The following is a 17,152-nucleotide window of genomic DNA, read 5'->3' on the forward strand; positions in this document are numbered from 1 at the left end:
AGATCTCTAGTAACCTGCTTAAGCTGGGTATACACTGAGCGAACGAACAAAGAACGAACAGCGAATGCAAACTTTCGTTGCTACAATGTGGAAAATGTGCGCGCCCCGACGAATCCGAACCGAACGTTCCAGGCCGATTTGCTCATAAGACGGCTCACCAAAGAAAGTTTGCGCGCGTTAAAACGCGAATACACACATCCGTATCGCACATTCGCCGTTCGTTCGTTGTCCGTTCGCCCGGTGTGCACCCACCTTTATAATTGCGGCCCGGTCGCCGAAATTTCGCAAGGTAGCGAAGCGTGGCGAAAAGGAAGAGAAAAAAGAAAATGGGGAAAGAAAAACGCGACTCACGTGTTGAACGAAGCAACTTCGTCCGTTGGCCCGCGACGTTTCGTAAATTCGCTCGTCCGAAGACTGTTGCTCGACTTTTCGGCGCTCTCGATTTGCACGGCACCCGCCGCGTCGATTTCGTCGCACGTCTCCTGCATCGCCTGCGTCGACGTGGTTATCGGCACGGTGTCCGGTGTAGGTGGCATGTCGTGCTGCTCGTTGTCGCTTACTCCGCTTTCCTCGACGTCACCCTCCTCCCCACGATCCTCCAGGATAGACGCGACGAGATACGTGCCTTCTTGTTTCTCCAGTTCGTCGGACCTCGTGTCCATCACACACAGCTCACGTAATTCATCCTGTATCGTCACCCGGAGCGGGATCAACAATCAATATCATCGACGATAACAGGCGCTCTTGCATCTATTGTATTCATACCGATCAGATTATTCGATACAAGTCTCGCGCGATAAGCGATTAATCAGCAGAGTGGTGTTTAGGATCTGTTCACAATTTTGTCGTAGGTTGTGCTTTATGCAGCAGCATCGGTAGATCGACAACAAAGCTTGCTTTGCGTCGTAAATTTGAGCGTTAGAGTCTTTCCAGTAAAATGATTGACTCATAATTCTGAGATAATGTTTTATGCCCTCGATCTTTATCTAAATTATCATTTGTTTATCTTTTCTTTTTTTATTATACAACGGTTCGTCAATTACAAACGGAACGGCTTTTTAGTTGACGTGAAGACACGAGATGCAGGACAATCTGGCGGGGTCTACGATGAGAATTAAAGGCGCAAGAAATTGACCAATCGTATTTGATCTTTCTTCTGTAATTCGACCGCGATTGGTCAATTTCTCGTGCCTTAAATTCTTATTGTAGACCTCGCTTCATCGTGCGTTATTTACGGACTTAAAGACAAAGACTTGAGGCACCAAACATCGTCTCGAATCGCCGATATGTCAGCCAGATCCTGCTGAGGCCCTTACCGCATGTTGTAATATACCGGGCGCGCGTACAACGTGTCAAAGTGAAAGAGATAGCTTAGCTTGAACCGTGTATCGATACCTACGACTTCAAAAGAGGTACCAGTTTCGAGAGTCTTTCGCAACGAGTCTCCGCCCGACACGAATACCGTTGTTTTTGTTACAGAAGCGACCGTTATTTTTTGTCCGAAAGATCACCACGGCCTTCCTACGGTCGTCTTCTTCTGTACTATGCGTGATGCCGTGATCCGTTTCACAGAAGTGTTCATCGCGTTCTCTTAGACGACACTTTACATCCACTTAACACATTCGGATACGCGCGCGCTCCGCTCCAGCAGCCTACGCAATGTGGAAATGGAATGTGTAATAGCTTTTATCTCTCTCTCTCTCTCTCTCTCTCTCTCTCTCTCTCTCTCTCTCTCTCGTCGTCGAGAGCTAATTGGATTCCAGCGTGATTACGAGATTCGGGGAAAGGAAGCGCAATTCGCGATTCTCGCGTAGACCTTCGTCTCGCGGACGAGCGCGCTCGTCGAGGTCGCGCTCTCACCGAATTTATCTCAAATATATATAATAAAAATAAGCGCGATACGATCAATAATGAAAGATAAGGTCCACCCATTATCGTCCGCATCGGAGGCAACGTCTGCTCTCGCTTGTGTGTGTGTGCGCTCTCGCAGGACAAGGAGCGGTTAATATTTCTACGCATGAATCGTGCAGCAGCGCGAACGAAAACCGGGTCAATGACTCGTAATAGTCGTTTCGCGACAGTAGTATGGAGAACAATAGCAGCTGCCGATTCGAGGAACAACCGCCCCGCCGTTTCCTGCCTTTGGCAATTTTTCGTTAAAACGTGGAAAAGCGAATGCCTCCCTCTTCGGTCTTTCTATACGCCGCCGTTTCATCGGTACGGCGTCGACGAAAATTTCGATAACATTCTCTCTCGGTGAAAACTAAACGCGCGCGCGCGCGTGTGTGTGTCACGTGTGTGTTGTGTTACATATTAATACAACTGCTCCGTAAATAAATATTTAAGTTCTATTTATATGTATATCGGGATGAAAAAAAAACTCTCTCTCTAAATTTTTCTCTTGTTTTTCTACACGCGACTATGAAACAAATACTCTCTCTCGCTGCCGTCGAATCGCGTGATTCGTTCGCCGCAACAATTTCTGATACTCTCCGACTTTTTCCGACTTAATATTCGTCCTTTCAACGACCAAAATCCTCCGCTTCTGCGGTCACGACAGCGCTCCGATGATAGAAAACGCTCGAAATCGCGGGGATAATGGATTTCACGGAATGAATGCCGGCGGAGGTAAGAGAGGGACTCCTCGCGTCTAGCCCGAGCTGAATTAAGAACGCGGCCGCCGTTCCGACGCGAAAGAAGTCGTTCTCTCGTGCTCGTGGAAAACACGGTACGTACCTCGAAGTACGATCCCTCGCCGACGGATCGGTTCTCGGAAGAGACCTCGCTGTCGGATAGGTCGGTGGTCCTCGCGGAGACCGGACGGTCCCAATACTCGGATCGCGAGCGTCCGACGACGCGCCTCGCGCTGCGCGCCGAGCGAGCCGACTGACTCGGCGGGGATTCCGTTCCGGAGCCGCGCGATCGTCCGCGGCTGAGACGAGGCTGTTTCGTGACTGGTTCCTCGTCGCTGTCGCTGCGGTAAGGCACGACGTTCTGAAAGCATGAAAAATCAGACCGAGTGGCATCTCCCTTTGATTGACTACGACGACGATCGAGAACTTTCGACGCGACGACGAATTTGCGATACTGTCGATTTGTTATTCGCGGCGCTCTCGACGCGCCAACGAGCCAAAACATGCGAGCGGATGTGGCGGTGGAGAAACCGCCGACACTTATCTTGTATTAATAAACTTATCACTCACTATCAGCGCGATGCGTCACGCGCGCGCAACGAGGCCTGAATCAGTGATCGGCTGGTAGGACAGTTTCAGATATCCTTGACAGAGCGAGTAGTACCTGAGGCAGGCACCTCGTAGAACGTAGAACAAAGCCTTTCGGGACCGACAGGAAAAAGGTAGGGCGAAGGTGGGGATAAGGTCCGCAAGCAGGTAAGAAAAGCACACGGACGCCGAGTTCCTTTTTCCACCGGCCGGCTAATGTATACGCGCGCTCTTGCGTTGCGGGATTTGTCAACAAGGAGAAAAAAATTCCCCTCTAATTTAAATATAGAAAATGTTACCAGTTTTAAATATAAACTAATCTTACGGATTACTTCGGTCTCGGCAGGCTGTCACGAATTCATCATACGTTATCTGAAAGCTACACAAACTCGCAAACTTAACCGGCCGCGTTAAAATTTTTCTCTCCTTCCCTCCCCTCCCACTCCCGTTGCAGGTATCGATTTGTTCGAAATGAACCATCTTTTTTCTAACTTGGTCTCTCAGTGCGTAAGTCATCGTTTAGATTTCTACTTAATGCCGAAGGAAATGATTTCGCGCGAGATGGATTGCGGCGGAATGCATTTAAAATATATGCCTATGCTGTTAAAGCTTTCCTTCCGTCCAAGAGGCGGCGAGTCTGGGCGTAATCGCGCTACTCAATATATACTATTCTCAATGGTGATCAATTGCGAAGCAAGTCCATCAATTGTACCCGCCAGCTTGGATCAGAGACTGGCCACCCTCAATCTCTCGACGTCGCCCGTTCGTTCGTCCTCATCGATCAGACGCGTTGTCAGACGCGGTTTCCCAGCTAGTTTGGCTTTAATTATTACGACCGGGACGTAGCGGGAACCGAGCTACAACACTCACCGAACAAAATGCCGGCACATATTCAAAGCGGTACTTCGACAGGGCGAGAGAGAAATAATCTATGTCTTAACGGGACCATAGGCACAACGGTGCAGCGAAATTATCCATTTAAGTACGCAAAGAAACTTCAGTGGAGACGCCCTTCTACGATTCGGATAGGCTCGTTGGCACACTTTCGACCACGCGCTCTTTTAGATCACGGAGACATCACTTCAAAGTCACGAGCGATGTTTTCGAGACTCCAAATTTTGCGTGTGCAAATGATTGAAAAAAAAAAAAGAATGATTAAATAAGAACCTTGAGGAAGATTTGACACTCTTTCACCCGTAGTTACGTCATTATTTAACCAGGGAATAGTCATCTGGGGTCATTTCATACCCCAGCGGTCAGAAAGTGAAGCTTCACGTCGCAGTGGATTTTTTTTACCGATCGGGAATCAATGTGTACTTTTCATTTGGATATTTAGAGACCTAACCTGTGCAACGAGAATAGGCTATGACCCGGTCTTATTCATGGCATAAGATTATAAAGAAAATACATTGTACATTGTACATTAGGGTACAAAACGTCCAGGTGATCGTTTACGTTATAAAAGTAGTCAAGTATTGCAAGAGTTCGTGTTGTCAAGACAAGATAACAAGTTTGAATGAAGTTATGTGTACCCATACACCCAGTAAAAATTATGCTTTTTATTTAATAAATATAAAATATTTATATTTTAAAAAATTTATAATTTTTTCTGTCTAAAAATATTTATTATGTTATATATTTATATGATACAATGAAGAGATATAAAAATAAATAATTTTTTACAATCCTGAATCAATACTTAATAATAATTATATTAATAATTTTATATGACGGCGATTTAGCCTTACTTTACACTCTCTTATAAAATGAATGTTATTTAATATGCTTTCGATCTTTTTTAATAATTATTCTTTACGAACCTTGAAATATCTTATTCCATCGAAAATGGGCAATAAAACAGCGTTTTTTAAATTAATATCTACATTTATTAGAAATATTATCATAATAAGACATTCGATGTGCTTATTCCGATTCTTAAATATTTTTTTGGTTCTTCCCATTTTTTTTCAAAAAATAACGAGTAAATCTATATTTACAATGTCTCTAAATGATAATAAATTATAGAGCAATCGATAATATGTTATATTTTGTTAATAATAGTGGTTTTTAATTGGGGTCGAAATGATTCCAGGTGACTGTTTACGTAGTGAAAAAAAGTAAGACGACTATTCCCGGCTTAATCATATCGGTAGAGATACTTAAAAAGGTGAAAGGCCTGAAAGAAATATGAAGCAAACAATAGTAACGGCGGAGGACTTACCTTGTTTCTTATGTGAGACGCAAGAGCTTCAATGTGACACTGCCATTCCAAAGCCCGTAGAAACAGATGATGCCAACGCCGTTCCAATGATCTCACTGTCTCCAAAGGAGGTTGCGGAGAATGTTGTTGTTGTTGCTGCTCTTGGTGTTGTTCTTGTTCATTTTTCCGCTGCTGCTGTTGTTGCTTGAAAACTTTGTCTCCTAGTTTCACAACCGAGCTGACGATACGACCGTGCGCCTCTATGTCTCGTTGGAGTACCTGAAACGAAAATTTGCCGCGCATCCGTTACCGCCGGAGTCAGACAGAAAATTCAAGCAGGTGGAAATAAACAACACCGTAAATTCTAGTTTTTACTGTCCCGGTTTTACCCAACGGAATAAATTGGCAAAAATTATAGAAAGAATTAATATGTGATATTTTAAATAAAATATATTATATTATAATATAAAATATTTTTATATAACTTTATATTATAATATAAAGTATGTTTATATAACTTTAGGCATAAAAAGATATTTTTGCATTAAATAATAAATCATATTAATAGTAAGTCATACTAATCGCTATGATGTTACTTCTGACGTCATTAAATAAGGACATAGTGATTACTCCGGAGCCTTAAAGAAAAACGAAACCAATATAATAAGTTTTTTTTTAATTCAAATTGATATGTAAAGTCCATTTTTCAAGCAAAAACTTTGGAGATATAAATGTCACTAAATTTTATATTAGTTTTTAGTTTAACGGGGAAAATACAATAATGAGAAAATTAAAAAGTTTTATCAATATCGATCTGGTTCGCATTTACGTTTATTTTAACTTTATTACTTTTGAAGATGCCATTTCAATATCGCGAAATTGTTACACTTGATAGATCACAAGCAACACATTTCTGCTTATTGATGTTATCAACACAACAGAATATAAAGCCAGTACAGTTATTTTGTGTCTTCCTCTTATTGCATTTTTCAAATTACTCATGTTGATTGACTACTACTACTACTACTTCATCGTAAACGAGAAACGCATAATATTAACTTTAACAGCTGCGTGGAAAGATTTATAGGGGAAGTACAAACGTACGATCGCGCACTTTTCACTTTGTTTCTTACGCGCAGATTCTTGCGCACAGAATCATAAGTAAGACTGCAGGGCGCCTCGGACTGCCTGTGAATTAGAATACCGATAAAAAAAATGATTTTCCATTTATTTTATCGTTTCCAATAAAAAAGATGAATTCTGCCGATTTTTCCCCGGATAAGCCAGTTTCTATCGCTAGCGCTTGATCGCAACAATCTGAAACTTTGCGAACCTTACAGTAAAACAAAATTTTTATCGAATTGACCAGACAGTGAACGAAACGCGTTTTGGCCGGAGGAAACAGAACTCCTGATTATAAGAACCGAATCTGGATCACGAGAGCCAGAAATTCTGTTCCTTTCAACCGAGACGCGTTTGGCTCGCGTGGTTACCGCGCGTGCAGGAAAAAGAAAACAGAAAACAATGCCGAAGAACACAGAGATCTCGTTCGCGCGTCTGATCGCTTTCAACGCTCTTCTCCTCCGGATGCAGATCCACGCTCAGCTGTCAGAACGTGTCCACGTAGGTGAGGAAATATGCAAAATAGTTCGGGCTGCTGAAATCAAGCCGCCTGACTACACTAATGGTGATTAATAATACAACGGGGACCGGCGAGTTCGCGCGCGGGTAAGATCCAGTCGGAAGAAAGTAAGCGCGCAGCTTCGAGGCTCCCGCGGAACATTAATCGGCACACAGTGCGCACGCCAACCAGAACGGTAAAGGTTAAGTGTGCTCGTATAAAAGAAACGCTAAAATTCTTTATCGCTTCCGCCGAAGTAAGCCAAGCGAGCGCGCGCGTTGATGCCTGCGTATGTTCGCGCGCGCGCTTCCTCAAATCGCGACTTCGGATCTCGCGGGGAAACAAAGGTGTCGAGTATCACCTCCTCCGACTGGCCGATATTAGCCCACTTTCTCTGATAGATTGCATATGATTATGTGTGATTGTTCTACTTATCTCACACCGCGCGCGACGCGCGATCGGTTTGCTTTCACGGCGCGAGCTTTTTCTTTCTGTACGATTCTCACCGTACACGAGAGCAACCACTTTTGTTTTCCTTACAATAAAACCGCCTGGTTCTTACATCGTCCGGACAAGCGTCGTCGTTCCCTTCATTTCGTTTCCCATTCGAACGAGCGGAGTGTGCCGGCGCTTATGAAAGTGCGAATATCTCTCCTCCGCGACAGGATACGTGCAACGTAGAGAGGATCGAGGCGGATGACTTTATTCGCAGAAAACGCTGCGTTCCTGCGGTAGGTCAGTCACCGCTAATAAACGGAAAGAATTAAATTACGGCCGCTCGTAAATCGCGCTACGCACCTCCACGGCTGCACTCGCGCCGCCGGCTTGTACATACAACGTGCGTACTCTCGTAAACTTCTTCTTGTATATTTCTTTCCGGCTCTTCCGGAGCTCTCGACGTCCCATGCGCGCCGTCCACGCAGGGAAGAGACTGGCGCATTAATAAAATTTACGTTTCATAAAACGTTATAAAGATACAACGGAGATTTCGTCGGCCTCCGCCGCCGCCGAGGGGCGATTTGTTTCTCGTTTTATCATTCGTTTTCGTTATTGTACGATGGCGTGCGAGAAACGCGATATCGAAACGGTACCTTCCGGAACGGTATTTTAACGGAACGTCGCCGAGACTTTTCGTAACTTTCGGTCTACATTCCGATCTCGCACAAACAGGGCAATATATATACATAACATATGTACAGGTTGGCCATTTTATTCGATACACGTCAATATTTCCAAAAGAAGAGGTTTTTCCAAAAAAATGTTTCAAACGGAAGAATTAAGGCTTCGAGGAGGAAAGATGATGGCGTTATGGCGTTAATTTAATCATAAGTAACTCTACTTCCGAGATTTTATCGTGGTGGCCATTTCTTTTAACGGAAGCCGATTTTTTCTCGAAATAAAACTTGTAGCTGATGATGAGACGAATATAACGGATTTTTTTTTTAGATCATTTTTCATTGAATTGTGTTCGTAAGGTTTCTAATTTACTGTTACTAAAACGATCAATATACGTACATCGTTCTCACCACACCCATGTCTTTGTTTCCTACGTACCGAGTAAACATTTATTTAAGAGCTCATTAGAGTAACTTGGTACACAGGAGATAAAGACGTGGTTATGATGAGAACGGTGTACGTGTATTGGTCGTTTCAGCGGTAGTAAATTACAAACTTTGAAACGCTGTAACTCAGTGAAAAATGATCCGATTTCAAAAAAGAAAAAACCGTTGTATTCGCCTAATCATCGGCTACAAGTTTTATTTCGAGAAAAAATCGAATTCCGTTTAAAAAAAATGGCCGCCATGATGAAATCGCGAAAGTGGCGCCATCCACAATTAAATTGATAATGCCATCATCTTTTCCCTTCATAGCCGTGAAACTTTTGTTTAAAACATTTTCTGAAAAAACCTCTCTTTTCGGATATTCGCGTGTGAATTGAATCAAATGGTCTACCCTGCATATATATATATATATATGTATAATATACGGCTGCACATGTGGAATCTGAAAAGTTACAGGCAGGGTATATCCTGCGACAAAATGTGTACCGTGTAGATCGTAAAGAAGTAAAGCCTACTGCGCATACAGTACGCGCGCGAGTGAGTAAACTTTGCGGACGCGTTAGCTTTCATGGGAAAGTTTAGCGACAGATATTGAAGAATCGTAAAGTAAGTTGCCGTGCGCGCGGAGAGAGAAACACGACCAACCTCATCCAAGGTAAAGTGGCATGTAATTTATAGTTGAATCCGCGGCGTGCTGCAGGGTCAACGCGAGAACGTGAGATGAGCCGGGAGATGTTGCATCGGTAGCGGTTTGCGGATATTGTTGATTGCGTTATTGACATTCGGCGATGCACAACAGCGCCTCGCTGTTGTGTAGTTTCACACGGAGTCGGCCGCGCGATCGACTGCAGAATTTCATCGGCAGGTATTCCCGTGTTCTTGATATTTGTATCTGTCTTTAATGACGGAGAGAGATTCTTTTGCGTTTTTCAGATGGAAGGAACGAACTCGAGAAACTCGAGAAGAAAACCGTGGGATCTTTGACATTAAACGCGAATCTATACAGAGAAAAGTACTACTGTATTACTATAAGAAGAGAAGCAATTATTCAGGTTGTGTTTCTTCTTTTAAGTAACGGTTATCTTAAACAAAGAATATTTCTCCATGTTGTATTAAAATATACCCCGTTGAAAATATTCTCCGTTGAAGATAACAATTATTTAAAAGAAGAAAAATAGCTTTTCACTTTTTAAATCACTTTTCTTCGCGATACAAGTGATATCGCTCCGTGTGCAGCAGAGTGTGGGGAACGGGAACTTACAAATAGGGATCTGCAAGAAAAAAGACGAAGAATCAAGATCGCGCATTTTTTTTTTTTTTCTGGAAAAGTTGCGGAACAGTGAGAAAGTTGCCGCGCAGAGGGAGAGCCGGTTCGCGCGATGATCCGCGCGACACAATTCCGAGAGGGCATTCTTTTCCCGAGATGGAAATTAAAAGCGTCTTTCCAGCGCTCCTCGTACAACTGGTTTTCCAGTCATTTGTACTTGTCAGGGTGTCGTTGGCTCGTCTCAAGTTGAAGGTCCCGACGTTGGGTGCTGCAACAACCTCATCGTAGTTGGCTTTTACGTACACACGCTTGTTGTACGTACAGCGACGAGCGATCGATAAGTCAAATCGTCCGCGCGGAAATTACTTTTCCCTCGAGGGAACGAGTTTCCCCTCGTCGGCTGATAAGAAAAAAAAAACACGCGAGTGAACGAGGCGAAACCGAAGGCGACGCATCCTCGGTGACATCGTGAAATAAGTTGCGCGATACAGGAAATGACTCGAACGGATGGGCGTAATGTATGACGATAATGCCAAAGATGCGGGCTTCTCCCTCGCGAGGACACGCGATGCACAAGTCATGTTTCTAATACGCGAGCACCGTCTCCAGTTCTGTCACGAGGTAGCGATAATGTGTCCTCATCGTCGGCCGACGAGGAGTGAAACCCACGTCGAATCACGCGAGGACTCGCGCGGCGATAGTAAAAGTAGATAAGTTCAGAACGCGGCTCGCGCGCGCAGATTATAGAATAATTCAACGGACCTGCGATATTACCTCACGTCATGACATTAACCCGGGAATAGTCGGCTTATTTTCGATTATCCTTACGTAAATGATCACCTGCGGTCCATTTAGATCTCAATTAAAAACCGCTATTATTAACTAAATATGACGTATCATCGATATCGATTGCTCCATGATTTATTATTATTTACGGACATTGTAAATATATGATTTACTTGCTGTTTTTGGAAGAAAAGTAACGCACGACGCGGTACGACGCAGCGAAATCGGTCTTACGAGACTTGATGCGACTTTAACGTCTCGAATACCGGCCGTGCGAGACCTCGTTTAAATTATGTTAACAACTACAGACCGCTACCACGGGGCGGATACGTTCCATTATTTAATACTCGCGATAAACAGCGCGCGAGCGCGCGCTTGTCAAAATATTGCCGCCTCTCCTATCGCGTTTGCAACTTTATTATTAATATCGCGCGTGTGTATACAACGCCTCGATTTTCAGAGCATGACTGCGGGGCTCTTCGCGTTCTAAGAGTATCGGTTTATCGATGGAAAACGCGTAATGACGCGGGCGAATCATGACTGGGCGAAAAATCGGCGAAGATATCACAACAGAATGGAGATTAATCTGAGACGGGCAGGCCGATAACTCTGGGCGCGGCTTTACCTCCGAGCAATTCGATGACCAACACCGCTCGGATCGCTTAAATTGTTTCAAAGAATAGATCATCCCGCAGCTAGTTTTCTACGGGGTGTCCCGGCTAAAATAGAGACGCCTAAATATATATTCGTCAACACACACACGTCGTAAACTGTCTTTACGAAGACAGCCCGCAAGCAGAATTGGCCATTGTTCGAATAAGCTTTTATTTTTTTTGCGCGTTATTTAGATAAAATTTGATTTATTATTTATTATTTGCATTATTCGTTATTTGCATATGTGTGATTATTTGCGTTACATGTTATTCGTCATTTTATTATTTATGCGTGCGGGTATGTGTGAAAGCTCATTTCATTATATTGTTTTTACTTAATATATTATACAATCGTCATATTATTATTCCGGTAAGTTATTAAAACAAATCTTGATTAAAGTAGTTGTGTGTTATATTTATAATAAAATAAATAGAGAAAAATGAGACGGAAAATGATGAATAGCAAATAACTCGAAAAAACGAATAATGCGTATAACAAATAAATTATTTGTATATTCGTTTTAATAAGTTATTTACGTGAATATCATTATATGATGACTCCCGTCTTATTCATGGATTTATTTATTATTTTCAATATACAAAAGTTGCCGAGTCTGCTCTCAAGAATATACAAAAATAAAAGATTCTCGTTTCGTTTGAGGGAATTTCTACACCTCCGAATCATCCTCTACAATACATTCTCTACGAATCATCCTCTACGAGTCATCCTCTGCGATACATCCTCTACGATAAGACTGAAACGACTGAATACGCCTTTTTAAGTTCTTCAAGAAACTGTTCTTCAAGAAACAAGATCGCGATTAAAAATTTCTTTTTAATGATAAAAACAGTCTTTGGAAGTTAACACGGCACTCATCGGGGGGCTCATCTTGTGAATTTGCGTAACAGTCGCACGATGATTTCGATCCGACGAAGAATATTCTTTCGCCGAGACGCCGCCCAGTATGCTTCCAACGAGCTCGTAGAAGAGCGCAGTTAATGCCGCGCCACTTCTTTCCAACTCAAGTTGAACGATCTATCGAGAAACCTTTCGGCATACAATCTAACCGTGATTTATCGACGCAATCTGTACGATGAGTGAGACCGTCTACCGACCACCGCCAACGGAGAAAGTTAATTTGTCATTACTACCGTTATGTTTCGCCGTGTGTAAAATTTCGATGCCACTTCGGATAAGTTCTTTTTCTCTCGCCGAATGTACCGGTTGGCACGACGCAACACTGGCAACGTACTACACGGTGCAATGTATTAAAAAAAAATCTCCGATCGTACTTTGGTAACTTCGTAAATCTCAAAGTCCGGAGGATCGAAGTCATCCGTTAAGACGAATACAAAATCCGCGGGTCGAACGGCAACGAGTGTAACAAACGTCGCGCGAAAGAAACGGACGTCGATGCAAATAACGGTACAGACTGAGAGAGCGACGCGTGATCAGCTATAACTGGAGGATAAAAATGGCACGTACAGTCACGATAACGCGCGTGTTGAGGACTGTAACAAGGACTGGCGACTAAGAAATAATGACGTAATGTGAGAGAGAGAAAAAAAACTCTCGCGGGGAACGAGAGAGCCGGGATAACTCGTCTGGTTATTAATGGAGCAGCACTGATGACGCCGCTCGTCGCCACGGTCGCCGAATTGCTGGATAGCGAGAACCGCCGCTTTATTAAGCTGGACTTCGCATCCTCGGAGTGTCGGGCTGATTTTCGAATAAATCTTCTCGCCGTCGCGCTAATAAATAATTATTTTTCACCGTTACCCGATACGCGATGCGTTTTCGTCGACACGAGCGAGCGAGCGAGCGAGCCGACGTTCATTAAAGTAGTTAATATCCTGTAGAAAAAATCGCCTCTTCGTCATCCAATCTCCTTCGATTCACGGAGGTAGGATTAAGTTTCTACTGTGTGGGAAAGAGAAAGTGCACACTCTACCGATACTAATTTCTTCACCTCTGTGTAGTCTTGCGTTTATTCTGGAAAAAACGAGACACGGCGGGATACGCCGTGGTGTGTTATTTGAGGTCGCGCGCTGGAAAATGTGGAAGGTTAAGTCTACGTATGCAAACCGTAGTAATCGGTCGTTGAGGCCGAGACCACCGCACCGTCGGTGCGTTCACTTGACGATTTTTCCCACTTCCGTGACCAGCGCGAGACGTGCCGGCGCTATCTGCGAATTCGAGATACCGGGAGGGCTGTGTAAGCCGCTTGTGCAAGTACCGGCCTCAGCAAGCTGGTAATTTAGCCACTCCGCTCGACGAGTCTAGCTTCCCACGTACGCTACGATGAGCGTGTGGCGCATTGATAGCATTAGCAAAATTGCTATAATACTACATTTATACCCCAGCATCGCTTAATGAACGACGGCGTAATAGGATCGTAGTTACGTCTCGGCGAAATGTATCCCCCTCGAAAGCGCGTTTGTGTCTTCTCGACTTCGGCTGGATTTATTTGGCGTTTTAATCCGCGTCAGCTCATCGTCTATGAAAAAACGATCTAATTTAAACTTACAGTCCCTGGTCATATTATTAGACGCACTTTGATTTTTTTTTTCATAGAATATAGGTTAGAAGAAGAAAGAGTACGAATTTTATATTTACTCGATTGGAATAATTTTCGGTGCCAATCGGCGGTTTTTCCGCCTGCAACCTTCTGAGGCGTCAAATCACTCGCTTCATGCATAATATTTGCAAACAATGTCGATATTTCTCACACAAAACTTTATTTCTCTGTCAGTGGGCGAGGAATTTGAGGTTTCGAGTCACCAATAAACAAAAATAAAACTGAATGTCAATTGACACGCGCTCAAAACTCACGTCTGTTCTCGTTATTATCAACAGTGCAACTAGCGCGGGTTCACACTTGTGTTCAAGGTCGTTGCAACAGCCGAGTGAAATGACGTCATAAAAGAGATGCCTGCAGAATAATGGTTCCTTAACATAACACATTCACCTTGAATAGTTGCGTTGTTGAATCTACGCAGAAATCTCTATGCGGACCATTGGGGACATGCGAGATGTGTCAAATTTAAGAGAGAGAGATGTAAAACGGTCGATAAGAAGTTGTTGGTGACTCGTAGGGACACGCTATTTTAAATTTGGCCGGTAGATACAAGTCAAATTTAAGGCGGCCGCGCCTCGAGATGTTTACCGCATGTTCGTTCAGAGCTGATGCCTCCGCGGCTGAAAGGATGCGCTGTAAGTTTCATCGAACTCGGAAATACTGGTTGCGTCTAGTTAACGGGTGACGCCGAGCGAATGAGTCAGCGCGTACCCACACAAAGGCGAAGCCGGCTCGGTGTAGGGGCTGTATAATAGACGAAAAGAACGCGACGTTATGAATCTTTTCGTCGAGATGGTGATATAAAGCTTTCGATCATAACTCGCCGACTCGCTCGGCCCTGTTTATATACGAGGAAGACTCCTCTCGCTCGGCTTCTTCGACAGACTTCCGCCCGAACGATCTAATTCAAGCCGGGCTTTTCGCCGTTCGTGCAGTTTATTAAATTCACGATCGCGCCGGCTATTATTCGCCGTGATTCATAGATCCGTGCTTCTCTCTCGTGCTTCGTACAATTATGCCGCATAACAGGCCATTAGCAATTCCTTTCAGTGCGAAACAACAGGCGGCCGGGTAAGGTTTCTCCTTTTTCATACAGCCATCAAACTATATTACTTCAAACGTCGCCCCGATAAGACTGTTGTAAGGTTTCCTCGGGCTCTGTCATTTGCATCGGTTTCCCCGGGTTCCTCGAAAATTCCCGAGCGCGTCTTTTCTCGGCGAGAAAGGGGGGAGAGAGAGAGAGAGAGAGAGAGAGAGAGAGAGAGAAGTAACTCTCGAATTTTACGTCCTCGATGAGAAATTTCCGCTCGCGGGCGGAATGGAATGGAAATTGCATGAGGAAAGAGCCATCGTTGATTCGCACCTTTGATATACAACGAGGCGCAGCGTATGCACAGGCAGAACCGCAACTTCGCCAACCTTGTTTGGAACAATCAAACGGAGCGACGTGCGCGTACTGACGCGTACACACACACACACACACATGCAAATACGTAGAGCGCTCGCGTCGCAACGGTATGCACCGCGTAATCGTAAATCTAGCATTCGTGTGGCGCGTGCTGGGCGAAAAAAAAATATTAGCTGGCAAAAATTTTCTATTCCCTTTCACTTACGGAGTAACGCCGCGCGTGATGGTGACGCAAGAACGACAGCACCGCGAGTTTCCATCGCGAGGTATCCTCGCGATCATGCACATCGCGCGATGCATAGTTCAAGTGTGATCGAGCTTTCGATACGGGGACAGATAATACGCTCATTGCGGGGATACGAAGGAATATTTCCGTCATCTCGTAGCAATTCGATCGAGCCGGCTCGGGTAATGGACATTGTTCCACTTCTCGGCGAGATAGCCTCCCTTTCTTTTCTCCGCCGTTAACTTAGCTTCGTCCCGAGACTAGACGCGCGCTTGAAAAACCAATTGCGCAATATATCAGGTTGGCGCACGTGAAACGGTCGGATTTCCCTGTCGATCGCAGAAAGCTGTGTCTTCAATTTTTCACACATTTTTGTTGTATATATCAGACATCGGGAAAACACAAGTTATGCTTATGCCGTTGGTACGCATGACGTGCAGCCTTCAATTGTTTTTCAACATTCCGCTGTTTATGCGAGGTTAAAGGTGGACAGCGAAAAGTTGAAGACTCGTGCTTTCGTGCTTTACGAGTTTCAAGTTGGAAATGCAGCGGCAGATGCGGTAAAGCGGCATTTTTAAGCGTGAAGGCACTGTTGGAGGAAGGACAGCGCAAAAATAGTTTAAGCGGTTTAAGGAAGGTAATGAATCGCTAGAAGCCGCGTTCGGGACGTCCATCTGTTATTGAAGACGACGGTCCGCGCGGACACGTGCGTGCAAACCTACCAAAGGTGTGCGGAAACGGTGGGAAAGGGTCATCCAAGTCAACGGTTGACTACTTCGTCGAATAAAATTACTTTTTGAAAAAGCTCCGAGCTTTTAAATTTTGAGAATCCGCACGAACTTTTGCCGGTACCTGATATTTTGGCAATGCGTATCCGCTGTTATGCCTTTTCCATTTATCTTCCTCAATTGGAGTCTTCAAAACAACGTTGTTAACAATTGTCTCGGGACCCACCACGAGGTCCATTTCGAAGCTTCATCTTCTCCGAAACGAAATTTTTTTAAAGCAACGTCGAATGGTTCGTTCGTTAACTACATTGTTTCTGTAAACTCTGTTAGGCTGCGTTCGGAAACTCCACCACCTGAGGGTAGAGCAGGATAAGTTGTAGCGAGCGTAAATCCCGGACGCAAATTGTTTCCACGTAAGCTGCAATTTGTCACTCACTCATCGTCATGTGAGGTACTAGGAAGGATCCTCGAGAATAGTAAATCGGTGGATTATTTTCCTCGGTACATAATGTCTTCTGTGAGTTTTGCCGGTTCCATTGTTGCAGATTAATACCGTTCCCTTGCCGATTCGACTTGTTTTCGCTACGAATACTTTCTAAAATGTGTTAATAGACTGAATATGTAATACATAATTTATGTAACATACATTATCAATTTGTGCAGTGCACTTCGGAGCGCATTTAAAAGAATATCGAGTAAAATCGAGTTAAATAAATCGGAAACGCTATAAAAAAAAAAAAACTCTCATAACTGAACTAATGTAACGAGTCACTCAAATTTACCCTGACATTTCACGATGGAGAATTTTCTCTCTAAAGTACATCCAACTGGTCGTTTTCGAACGACAGTATAGTCGTTACTTTGGTATCACCCGAACGTTTCCAAACGGTGCGAGCACCCC

At 44.0% G+C, this 17,152-nt stretch overlaps 1 protein-coding gene across 4 annotated transcripts in view; it reads right to left on the minus strand.

Moving 5' to 3' along the window:
* LOC106748357 overlaps window positions 1-17,152 on the minus strand; it is a 181,680-nt gene that overhangs the window by 156,102 nt on the left and 8,426 nt on the right. For all 4 annotated transcript variants that reach the window (XM_014626789.1, XM_014626788.1, XM_014626787.1 and 1 more), the window contains exons 7-9: window positions 5,443-5,700; window positions 2,737-2,994; window positions 352-686 (exon numbers count right to left, since the gene is read on the minus strand). In XM_014626789.1, the coding sequence (XP_014482275.1) occupies window positions 352-686; window positions 2,737-2,994; window positions 5,443-5,700 (851 nt within the window). The remainder of the gene's footprint in view (window positions 1-351; window positions 687-2,736; window positions 2,995-5,442; window positions 5,701-17,152) is intronic.

Source organism: Dinoponera quadriceps, unplaced genomic scaffold, assembly GCF_001313825.1.
Source record: "Dinoponera quadriceps isolate SergipeBrazil2010 unplaced genomic scaffold, ASM131382v1 scaffold2512, whole genome shotgun sequence".
Classification (NCBI taxonomy): domain Eukaryota; kingdom Metazoa; phylum Arthropoda; class Insecta; order Hymenoptera; family Formicidae; genus Dinoponera; species Dinoponera quadriceps.